General features: G+C 35.7%; 1 protein-coding gene across 1 annotated transcript in view; it reads left to right on the plus strand.

Moving 5' to 3' along the window:
- Nucleotides 1–13,293, plus strand: part of LOC145663884 (uncharacterized) — a 36,926-nt gene that overhangs the window by 19,102 nt on the left and 4,531 nt on the right. The window contains exon 3 of the mRNA XM_081730032.1: nt 6,041–6,211. Coding sequence (XP_081586158.1) covers nt 6,041–6,211 — 171 coding nt within the window. The remainder of the gene's footprint in view (nt 1–6,040; nt 6,212–13,293) is intronic.

Genomic DNA, 13,293 nt, shown 5'->3' on the forward strand with positions numbered 1-13,293 from the left:
AATACTGAAGCAAATCAATATAATGACAATTAAAAAAAAAGTAATAGCAGAATTACAAAATAAAAAAGAAAATATATAGTAGAGCAGAAATCAAATGAAAGTAGATCCGTATTTACGAGTTAATTCTTAGCTTATATAGATAATGAAAATGTCTTCTACAGTAATTTGTGAACCAAATATTAATAAGTCAATATGCAGAAACCCCCCCCCCCTCTGTGGATAGTATTTTAGTACATACATATTTCTTTTATAAAATAAGTATATTTTATACTCTTGATAGAAAGAACTGTATGGTGGGGAACGCCACATTGAATTTGGGACTAGTTAGCAATGCTCAGAGGCGTAGCCACGAGGGGGTCCACCGGGTCCGGACCTCCCTAAAATTTTGAAACTCGACTAGCATTTGTAGACTTTCTTAACGAACTATACTTGTTTAATAGAGAAATGATTGATGTAAGCTAAATATTTTATTTTACGCCTCATCATGTACTCTTTCTTTTCTTATAGAAATAATCGTTCTATCATTTTTTTCTAAAAAATATAGGTGACAGTAATTAAGAATTACTTATCTTTTCGGGTAAAGTAAAAGACAGGTTCGTTATTACGTAGACGTATTGGACCTTCCTCAAATACTTTAGACCCCTCCCAGCTAACATGTTCCTATATCTGCCGGGTTTCAAGGTTGCTTTCCAGAACGTTGATAAACATTGTTTCGCCTCATGTGGAAGTATATTGTGTTCATCGTGTATTGCGTAACAACCAAGACGTATGATTTGGAATGTAGTTCTTTTTTTCTTTTACGCACGTGTGTGTGTGTGTGTGCGTTGATATATGAATAGGGTTGCCAACTCTGTAAAATAAAAAGAACCGAACTTCCTCAAAATTCTCTTTGATATAGGTCTCAGCGTGAAGTATCTCTGTTCGGACCTATCCATGGAAAGGAAATGTACTATCGTGAACGAAAGTGCATTAACACATATATTCTGTATGTCCTTAGAACATTTACTAATAACCTTAATAGATACATTGTGCTATAAATGAGAAACTGAAATTGATCAATCGGCATTGATCAATTTATTGTTTTTCCCAGTAACTACCATTTCTTTAAAATTATCAGAACATATGAACAAAAGTATAATAATCTTTACGTGACAATTTTGGATTTGGAAAATGAAATTCACTCTTTAAACATATAGTCTCTACTTCAACTATAGGAAATTGCTTTAAGAAGTCCTTTTCCACTCTTAATAAATGTATAAAATTCCTTGAAAGTAAATTTCAAATTTTCCCTGATACAGTCCCTGTCATCTCTCTAAAATTTTCTAAACAGGTGAACAAAATATATTAATCGTTGGTACATGGTGAAAGGTAACAGTTTTGAGTTTACAGAATGACAGCTACTTTTCCATATCTATACTTCGAACTAGATACAAATTTGAAAAAAAAAAACGGTTATAAAGGGGCTGGTGAGAAGTTTGTACCCGTCACCGGCTTTAATCCAAATAACATCAATTTTTCCGGCCTGGCCAATGAAAAGCCGGCCAGTTTACAGCCCTATGTATGAATATGTGACATTCGCAATTCATATACTAGTATCTCTTTTGTATCAGCTGTTTTGGTTATTAGTTATTAGATTTAATTTTATTGTGTGTGCTTTAATTCTGTACATAACCTACAAATTCTGAATAAATTGCATATCATGACTTCTGTAAATAACTTACAAAAAATTGCCCAGCTTTTAACTGAGGAAAACTTACAATTAAGGCTTAGACAAAACAAGCAAAGTGCAATTCAGGAGAGTGTTCGAAAAAAAAAATGGTTTAAGTTTACAGGACACCTTATGGCAGTAATGTTGTATGCACTAGGTATATTTCCACAATTTATTTGAAATTTTCCTAGATAAATTGTGAATAAAGCGTGTTCAATGTACATTTTTTTTATATAACATTAATCTCTGCTACGAATTCTCTTCAGTCTACACTGAAGAGGAATTCGGATCACTGTCAGGGACTGAGTTTGCTAGAATGAATTGTTCACAAAAATCTAGAAAAAATATTTAGTGAATCTACAAAGCTTCTGCACTTAATATTAACTGTACCTATGGCGTCAGTTAAAGAAGAATTCTTTTTCACATCAAAAAGAATTGACACTTTCAAGAAATTGAATGTCCCAAGAAAGGTTATCACCATTGGTTATGCTTTCCATCGAAAAAGACGTGACAATAAGAATACTAGAGTTCAACCAGCATGCATTAGGCAGATTTGTTCTAATCAAACAGAGAAGAATGAACTTACCAATTAAATAAGGTGATTAATCGGATTAAATGTTCTCCATTTTTTATTTTTTAAAAACAGATTTTTATTTAATTTAACATGGCGCATAGCATTTGCATCTAAATTTATGCTGATTAGTCAATGAGTTCACTTTATATCTTCTGTCTCCGCTCGTTCGTACTGCAACACCCGAAACCACAAACCACCGGCCGCCACTGGTCTTGGAGACACAATATTTCTCTGTATTATTATCAGGTCTGATAATATTTATAACATGCATTCGGGCACAGAATCATAATGTAGAAAGACTGGCTGTGATGGCTTTCTTATAAGTGAAAAACTGAAAAACAATGTCTTGAAGATAGATATCGAGTAGCAATTCTTGGCATCAAACTCTTCCGTACACAGAAACCAAAGGTGGTCGAAAATCCTTCTTCTGACTTAGGCGCCAGTTCCAAACACCAAGCGACACACTCACAAACACAATCACACAAATTGATACATAATCCCATATTGTTTTGGTAAAATTATCTAGGCGCCAAACTCGTATTTAAGTTTCCATGGTGACCAGTAGTGCAGGAAATTTCGAGCCCTGTGTATGGGAATAGTGAGTCTATGTATCGCAAAATCAATTGACCTTATAGCACCTTTTAGGGGACGGGGCGAGGCTTTCGTTGAAACACATCTGTAATTATTTTAAGTTAAAAGAATAAAAACAAAATTTAAAGTCTCTAACTTTAAAGGGTTTCGAGATATGCTCATTCTGTTATAACAATTGTAACCTTCACTCTTTTTCTTTCTTTCTGGGGGAATTTCAAAATAACAGTGAAATATACATCTATTTTAAACATATAAACATATTTTATTAAAATATACATAAACTATTTTAAATGAAAAGTCCATATGCCAAATTTCATGTACCGGTGTCTAACTTTCAGAGATTCGGAAATATGGACATTTCACCATAATAATTGCCACCCTCCATTCCCCCCACCCGTCGAATTTCCAAAAAAAAAAAAAATCATCTTTGTGGTACATTACGCCACAAGTTCTAAGCACTGACAAAATTTCAAGTTTCTAGCTTAAGTGGGTTAACCTGCGCGTTGATCAATTAGGCACTCACTCACACTCAGGACTTACTTTATAAAGTTATATAAGATCAGATTTGCCAACCTCAGAGAACGAAATTATCGATTTCCTGTCTTTAAAATAATCGTATATTACAAAAAAATAAATAAATAAATAAATAAAATAAATAAATAAATCATGTATTCCTTATCACTGGCAATAATCCTGGGGGAATGAGGGGGACATGTGCCTTCTAATCTTGGAACTTGGGGGACTGTCCCTCCCCAATAATCCGATTTGAAATGTGTTTTTGGTGAGAAATATGATGATTTGTGTTTGATTGCCATAAAGTAGAGTGAGATAAAATTAATGTCCCCCCAGAATAAGCCTCATATCTACCCGCCTCCCAATGTTGAAGACAACTCTACTTCCCTGATCCTCTACAGAATTGTTTTCAACTTCATAAATATCTTGAACATCGCTTAAAAAAAATATGGGAACGGTTCTACCCGTCCCCCTCAATATTGAAGACAGATTTGCGCCGCTGTTTGTTATCCATGTGATAATTATAGAAACAAGTACATAACTATTAATAATAGCAATCGACCAGTGTTCAGTAGCAGGCTTCACAGTTTGTTTAGCACGAAAATAATTGCCACTGAGTGAGAAAAACCACGGAATGCGAAGTGTTCACAGCGTTGTAATTCGCCCGTCCTGTCCCACCCTCAATTGAAATGGTCATATTTTGTGCAGTTTTACCTGTGTGTATTGCTTCATGTGAGGGAGACTTCAGCAATATCAACAGAGTTAAGACTGCCGACAGGATTTCACTAAAGACTGACACACTGGATGGTTTGCTGACAATTTCCATCAATAGCTCTTCACTCAAGACTTTGATCCGAAAATTGTAATCGACAACTGATACTTCAGTGCAGGAAAGAGAGCGTTACACAAATGTGAAGTCCTAAGGTAAAATATATTTTAAAATATATATGCATTGTCCTGTTCGAAGTTGATTATCCTGAATCTAATTATCCGCTTTTGGAAATTTGATACCCTGATGTAATCTCTTTCTTTGTCATGCCAAAGGTCGTTGGGGGAAGGGGGAGAAGGACTTCCATGATTTGTACGTGAGAGATACTGTCGACTATCATTTTTGGATTGGCGAGTATGTCTGACTTTGAAATTTTGCGCCCTGTAGTAATCTTCAGTTTCCAACTCGAAATCGGCGTTAAGAGTTTTCATCCCGGCGAAATTAAATTATCGCTAATTTTACAGTAATTATGTGATATCTTTAAATAGATAAAAGATAATCGAAATGTGGAACAAGAGCGCCCTAGACAATATTATTTTACATGAGAAACCGTTATCATGACTCACTTATCTGCTTTCGATTTCGAGGCCATTTTGAAAATCGGCATTTATTTTCGCGTTTCTAAACAGCTGAAAAAGAAAAGCCACTAGGTGACTTGTGATAACGGTATCTCACGCAAAATAATATTGTCTAGGGCGCTCTTGTTCCACATTTCAATTATCTTTTATCTATTTGAAGATATCACATAATTACTGTAAAATTAGCGGTATTTTAATTTCGTCGGGATGAAGACTCTTAATGAACCTACCATCTTTTTAAAATCCTTGTTAACGCTACTCTTAAAAACAACAATTTTTCACCCCCTCGTAAACATAATTGAATTTAAGAAAAGGATGGAGGGTTGCCATTTGCCAATTCTTAAATCATTATTGATTTATTTTAGCGGGAATGACTGTCAAAAACCTCAGTGTGTGTGTTTTATAATTATTTAATGCACATCTATAATTTATTTACACATTCAAAAACTGCAAACATATGTGCGTTCTAAAATTATCATATATTCAGCAAGGGCATTATCATATGTAGCATTAAGGCTTAATTTATCGTATATCACGGTAAATTATCGTATGGTTGGCAAGCCTGATATGGGTATTGAAGTAAAGGGTATTTAATTACCACGGGGCATTTAAATACATTTACAGAAGAAATCATTAAAATTAAATACCGTAGTTATAACTCCAGTTCATTTCAAAGAAAAGAGAAAAATAATTCCGACTCAGTGGCGGCTCGTGACAGAAGTCACATCAGTGAAAATTAAATGCTTATTGCTTTAAGCTAAGGGAAGAAATGTTGCTTAATGTACTAATTGTTGTATATAAGAATTAAAAGAATAGCTAAGTTTTCTTCCCTTAAATGATAGAAGTTTAATTTGTAACGATGTGATCTCCCTCACGAGCTGCCACTGTTCAGTACCATTAATTTATATTATAATTGGGTTTAGAACGATGTTGAAATCAAGGATGTTATAAAACAGAGGATCTGCCTATACAACAAAATCGTGAAGCCACATGACACCAAGTTTCGCCACGCCCACTCTGCCTGCTCCATCCACTAAGATCGCAATGTTTCGAGCTAACATTCATTGACAAAAACGAGAGTAGCCAATCAGACGTGACGATGCTCGGTTGTTTTGTGGCTTCATTGATTTTGTAGTATGAAAATACATACGAGCAGATCCTCTATTTTGTAACATCCCTGATTGAAATAACAGAAAACAAGATCAGTAGATTAGCGGAATTCATAACTTTGATTCCTCACTTGCCGATCAGATACGACTTTCCTTTTCTTGTTCTTTAAGTATACGTAATTAAAATTCTGCTTTTAGGTTCTCCTTCCGTGGCAGAGTCTAAAGCGGAGTCAACTAGTATTACAAGTGATAGAGACAAAGGAAAATTCATAAAATTTCCACGACCGACGTTTACCGCCGACACCTATGCACGGACCGAGAGGAAGTCTAGGCTAATGTCACGCATGACAATCGTCGGACCAGAACCAGGTACGTAATAATGTCTTGATCTATTACAAACACTAAAATCACAAAGTATAGGGTTGATAATTGTACGATATACGTAACTGCTTTTTTCATTTAGCAAATTCAAGGACAGTTTTTCACGTATTTTCTACTTGTAGTGATGTTTGTGATTTAACCTTTATTTATAGGTTTAAAAATACTATAGAAGATTCATCGGTTTTATTTGGCTGATTTTCAAAGTGACCTTGCTCTATAAGAACACATACCGTCATCAACAGTTGTACCAACAGCATTATGGACTATCATCCAACATCGCAACTTCCACTCTAACAAACTACATTGGAACATTAGCATAGGAATTCCATCCCATACCTTCCTAAAGATTTGCTATGCAATGGCGGATCTAGCTCGGAGCGGGGGGACTTGGCCCCCAGTTTTTTGAGTGACAAAGATAATTTAAGCTATTATTCATATATTTTTGAAAGTTTATAGTAAACATGATATACCTATCATAAACTAAACATTTCTAGGATTATGATTAAATAAATAAAAATAGCAAAAAGAGATAGGGGTCTAGATCAGATAGAATTTAGATAATTTTGATTTGATTAGTAATTAGAATGTGTTAGGATCAAGCTCAATGGTTATGGCACTTTGAAAATTATATTAGTTGATAGTTGAGTTTAGCATTCTTTCTTCGAAAAAATCTAAGTTACGGCGCTGTGCAAATTCATTTTGGAAAATTGGGTGATTTGGCCGGGAACCACATCTGGACCACAGGAGGACATGAACACCTAAAATGTTCAGAATTACATGACAGTAATGTGTCCTGCGAACGTAGTCAAAGTATCGATGGGATACCAGAAAATTGCGGCTCACACCATCAATCTCTACGAGAAGGGAAGATCTATAACATACCCCGCACTGGAAGAAACAGATAGAATGGAGCTACGAATACTTGACCTACCAGCGAATGGCTAGGAGCTTGTAGATCTAATCGATGAAGCATTCAAAAGACGCAGAATTTATTGAAACCTGTAAAACGTATATAAACAGATAGCCAATGCTCATGGACGGCTTTAGCAAATCCGGCAAAGAGGCATTGGTCCACAATAAATATGCATGATAAACTAACAAACTTAAAAATTGTGTGAAGTAATGCCCAAGGATCTAAAATAGGCACAACGGAATTAAGAAGATTCGCAGAGATCAACGAAATAGGTTTTTAAGCATACAGGAACCATATACAGTCAAAGGCAAATTAACAACATTCAGCAAGAATAGTGAAAAGAGGGAAACGATCCGAAAACAATAACTGTAATCACGAATAAATAATTGAAGTACTAAAAGTTGCACAATATTGGGATAAGTGGACAGTATACCTTTGGTAATAAATCCTTGTGGTTGATAAACCCTTACTTCCAATTTAGCTTAATTATACAAGACTTCATACAGAAACTACAGACAATAATTTGGCAAAACCAGAGAACTAACTTCATTATCACAATAGATGCAAATGCAAAATCAAATCTACTTTAGAGAAAGTGACTACAGTAATTAAAAATTTACTTTTTGAGCCAATTAAAAGTTTACATTTACAGTAATTAAAAATTTACTTTTTAGAGTCAATTAGAAGTTTATGTTTTGTAAAGAGAAAGTGGTCGTGTCTTGCATCCAGATTGTATATAAGCTATCAAAATTGGATATTTCTCTCATAATGTGTCTGAGGAAGGCTATGCTATTAAGTGAAGTGGTGCCAAAGTCGCAAAAGCTGGACTACGAATCAATGCAAGACTATTTCGTCAAATGAGTCAACATTCACAGTTTCCGACTTCTGACCAAATTTACGTGTGGAGAACGCCATCCCGAGCGTACGATTCGGATTGTTTACCTGACAAAAGATAAATATGACACGGTTTCAGGTATGGTTTGGGCAGCCATATCGTGGTATCCTGTCGGCAGCATCATTACTGTGATAACTCAGATAGGACTAGCTCAGGAGAGTAATGCTTCCGGAAGTAGGAACGAAAAACACAGTTCTGATTGGTTGGCGTTATGAATTTCTTGCCACATTGCTTTCAAATAGCAGAAATCAAACGGTTACTGTTGTCGGTCTTCATGGCCGAGTGGGGTAGCGCTATATCACTGTTGCCACACTTGGTACAATTGTACCAAATTCAGCCCTTTTTCTCATTCATCGGCCCGTTGGTACCACGCTGGCATTTTCAGCCCCTTTTGTGAAAAAGTTGGTACAATTGTGCCCAATTCAGCACTATTTAACAAATACAAATACACATTTTCAAAAGTGTCAGTAAGACTTTTCCTACATCTCACGTTACTTACTATGTGTTGGACTCTAAAACGATTATGTTGAACATTTATTCTGTGACGTTGCATCGCATAACGCCATGAACTTTGTGTGGAAAATTCGTAATTCGAACTATACCGGGAAACAAATGACGCTAGATGGGCACATCCTGATAATTTATATTTTAATATTTTATTATAACGTACTGTTTACACGCGAACTCGGAGATGATTGATTTGTTCCTCGTTTTATATATTTTTTCATATATAGCCATAATACCGTTTAAGTTTATTGGTCACTTTGAAATAGAGGCGCGTTTGGTTTCCTTACAATACACACCGAAGATGATAACTGTTTTCCCTTTTAATTTGCAGCCTCTGCTATACTTCCTACGTGCGAGAAAAATTTCATCTACTTCCACATTTGTTCGGAATCTTCCTATTTGGATGTTTTTAAAAAAGTAATTTTTAAAAAGAGAAATTTCTTTATTTAGACTCTTGGAAGAGGGGAGGAGTGTTCTAGAACTTTACTCTTTTAGAGTCATGTATTCAGAGCCGTAGCTAGAGATTTCAGCGCCCGGGGCAAAGTAGAACTCGGCGCACCCCCTACACTCACCACATTAAACTTTTTCTTTTTTTTCTTCTTTTTTTTGCATATAAGAGAAGCAGCTTTTGTTGTTATACTATGCTGATTTTTTTAAAATCAATCTGCTTGGAAAGATAATTGCAACAGCCAAAACCGATTTTTTTTTTTAAAAATAACAGCTGTCTTCAAGAGGCGTATTTTGGACTTTTTGTTAAACTTGACAAAACTTTGGTTGGCATACAGATCCACTTGGAGGTCAGTTATGGAAATTTACAGTACAACTATTTGTAACGTTTCATACTATCGATAACAAATGAAATTTCAATACGTAAGAAACTACGTGCTTTTAAAATATTTGAAATGGATGATAGCAGTAATTTCCAGTAATAATTGTAAACTTTTGTAATTTTATTCTGTATATGACCACACAAATAGCATTTTAATTTCGATTCTTGTAATATCAGCAATTAAACCGGTTGCATATGATAAACTTTATTTTACTACTCTTAAAAGTCGGTGGTGTGATATCATTGTTTTAAGTGTGCATGCCCTAACAGAAGATAAGGTTGACGATATAAAAGACACTTTTTAAGAATAAGTATCACGGGGTATTCGACCAAGTCCCGCGATACAATACGAAAATTCTATTTGAGGATTTCAATGCGAAGATAGGGCGACATGATATTTTCAACAGGGGTTATAGGAAAAGAAAGTTTGCATAAGGAAATTAATGACAACGGCGTTAGTTTCGTGAACTTTGGAACATCAAAAAACCTTATCGTGAAGAGTATAAAATTCCCACATCGCGACGTTCATAAATACACATGGAGCTCACCAGATGGAAGAACACAATCAAATTGCTCACCTTTTATAGAAGAAGATAGTCTAGCATAATAGATGTTGCTCGTTCAGAGGACAAGACTGTGACACTGATCACTATCTGGTAGCAACAATAGTAAGAGAGAGAGAGAGAGAGAGAGAGATTATCGTTGAATAAAGAGAATATTCAACGTCTGAAAAAGAAAAGGGTTAGTTTTTCTTACTGATAAAGGTAGCATCTTGAATAGATGGAAAGATGTGAGGAACGTTTTTCAAAACTCGATAGAGCACAAAACTTTTTTTTTTTTTTTTTTTTTTTTTACAGGCATTGAAATTTGTTATTATTGAACATAATCTCCATCGAGTTCTGACAAAATGCTCATTCTATAAACATGGAACATTTCGAGTTTTGTTAGTTCTGACTTCACAGCTCGATTGATAGCATAAATAGCATACCTATCTCATATATACCTCCGTTTCTCAACATTTTCTCTATTGAGTTTTGAAAAAACGGTTCCCATATATTTGACGATTTGCTTAACACGCAACCAAAACTAATCTTCGTGGGGAAAGGGAAATGCACAGCGGAACCATAAATTTCAGAACCTAGCCGAACAGAAGTAGAAATTGGTATAAAGAAATTAAAGAAAAATGAATCTCTGGGTGTAGACGAAATTCCTGCTGAGTTAATTTTAGCTAGTGGGGAAAATTGTGGAACAAGATACACAAACTCATTCTCCTTATCTGGAATAAGGAAGACTTGCCACAAGAGTGGAAAGAATCAATCATTTTTCCATTTCACAAGAAAGTTGACAAAGTGGATTGTAATAATTATCGAGGCATTTGTCTTGTGTCAACATCCTATAAGATCCTCTCAAACATATTATTAGCAAGATTGATCCCATGAGCGGATGAAATTACTGGAGATTATCAGTGTGGATTTAGACGAAATCAATCAACTATGGACCATGTATTTACCATTCGAAAAATACTTGGAAAGAAATGGGAATACAATACCCCGAAAGGCTTACAACTCGCTTAGGAGATAAATATACATCCTTGCAGAACTTGGAATACCGAAAAGCTAGTTAGATTAATTACGATGTATTTAAACGAATCACAAAGTAAAGTCAGAGTAGGAAAATTCTTGTCCACGAGCTTCCTCGTCGAGAATGGCCTGAAACAAGGAGATGCGTTACCGACATTATTATTCAACTTTGTTCTCGAGTACGCTATAAGGAAAATCAAAGATAGCAACCAGGGCCTAGAGCTGAATAGTATTCATCAGGATATGGCGTATGCTGATGATGTAAATCTGATAGATGATAGAAGAACAATAGACAGAAACTAAATACATGGAAGATCACTGAGATTGTAATACTGCAAATTACGAATGCGTCATCAAAGTATCAAATAACATTTGCGATAAATTGGATACTTTCAAGTATCTAGGATCAGTATTAACAGACCAAAATCATATGCAGGAAGAAATTAAATGTCGGCTGAAAGCAAGATTCGTTATTATTTAGTTGAAATTTTTTTGTTGCCGCGAATTCTGTCGTGAAATTTGAAGTTCAAAATATATAGAACGATATCATGCCTGTTGTTCTGTATTGTTGCAAAACATAGTCGCTTACTTTAAGGAAAGAACGCAAACTGAAGGCATTTGAGAACAAATTTCTGAGACTAATATTCGGACCCGAGAGGAACGGCAATCAGGAATGTTGGAGACTTCATAATAAGGAACTGCATAATTTACACCCTTTACCAAACATTGTTAGAGTCTCAGGCTCAGGTGGGCAGGTCAAGTAGCGAGAATGAAAGAAAGTAGGAACGCTTTCAAAATTTTGACTGGAAATCCAATCCGAAAACGCCCATTAGGAAGACCTAGACGCAGATGGGAGGGCAATATTAAGATGAATCTCGTAGAAATTGGGATACAAAGTAGAAACTGGATTCAGTTGGGTAAAAGTGATTGAAGAGGTTTATGAACGCGGCATAGAGTTAGTTAGTTCTTTTACGGTAAAAAAATATTTTGTGATATATAACGGAAATTCAGAAGGCCGATATTATGTCTGTATGTAGATGGATAAAACAGAAAACGACTCATACGGTGAGGTGATTTCGAGTTTAACGTCCCATTCAGCAGCGAGGCTATATGAGACGTGGACCTACTGATTAACGTGGAATCCGAACCACATGAGCTCCCGCCGGAAATCGAACCCAAACAACTGATACGTATGCACAGAAAACATATCCTGGCGATACAACTAGTTCGTGGAGAAATGATCTTAATAAATTCCTTTAAATTGGAAGCATTTCATGTCAATGGAATTTAAAAATCACTGGTAGTAATTAGCCTTTGAAAAGACGAAATTCGTTGGGTTAAGCTTTGACCCTTTTAGCCCCTACTCTAAGATTTCGAATATGCTATTATTCCGATTTTACCTTCATGTTTAATATTCCAGCGCAAACAGCAGCTTGCGTGTGTCTCTTCACTCCTCTCATTTTCAAACCTTCATTCTCACCATCGTGATTACTTCGATTGGGTAGAAAAGCGTTATTAACTAAGCAAACTCATCACCATCACAACGCTGAACACGTATTTCAGACTTTGATCGTTTCCGATTTTGAAACCGCTTCTGTGCATACACTATGTCATTACTCAACATATTGTGTATCACATAGTCATTAACAAATCGTATATAATAACTTTCTTTAAGTAATAAGTAAAAACTTGTTGTGACTGTTATTGAAAATTTCGAGTTGCGAGCAGAGCGAGCAAGAAAATTTCTAACAAATGTATTTCTTTGTAAATTGACAACAATATTGATTTAATAGGGCGCCAATTCTTTGACGGGGCGTCGCATCGGTTACTTTTTCAGACACCTTTTCTTTCTTCTTGCTCGTTCGGCGCCCCATTCCTACCAGCGCCCGTACTACGGCTCTGCATGTATTACAACTGGTATAGAGTAATGAATTCAGCCCTTTTTGTTTCAATTTGGTACTATTTTTCAGCCCACTCCAGGGCTAGGACTGTGGCAACACTGCGCTATATGCTGGTAACGAAAATCCCTTTTGCTGTGAGTTCAAACCCGGCCCGAGGAAAGTTTTTTTTTTTACAATTTTATAACACTTTTTAAATTAAAATAATATGAAAATAATACTTAAAAAAGTGGTTTACTTAACTTTTGTGCAGATAAGTAGTAGGAGGAGGAGGAACGGGTTAGAAGCCCCGCAGGGCTCGTTTTGTTCCCCTCGTACTCCATGATATAAATTTTGTGACCAACTTAAAACAACTGGCTAGGATAGCGCGTAAAACAGCTGGCTAGAGTAGCGCGCGTAAAAACGTACTTCCGGGAGCATTACTTTCCCGAGCGGGTCGTACTCAGAT

The sequence above is a fragment of the Thermobia domestica genome, chromosome 11 (assembly GCF_964235325.1).
Source record: "Thermobia domestica chromosome 11, izTheDome1.hap1.1, whole genome shotgun sequence".
Classification (NCBI taxonomy): domain Eukaryota; kingdom Metazoa; phylum Arthropoda; class Insecta; order Zygentoma; family Lepismatidae; genus Thermobia; species Thermobia domestica.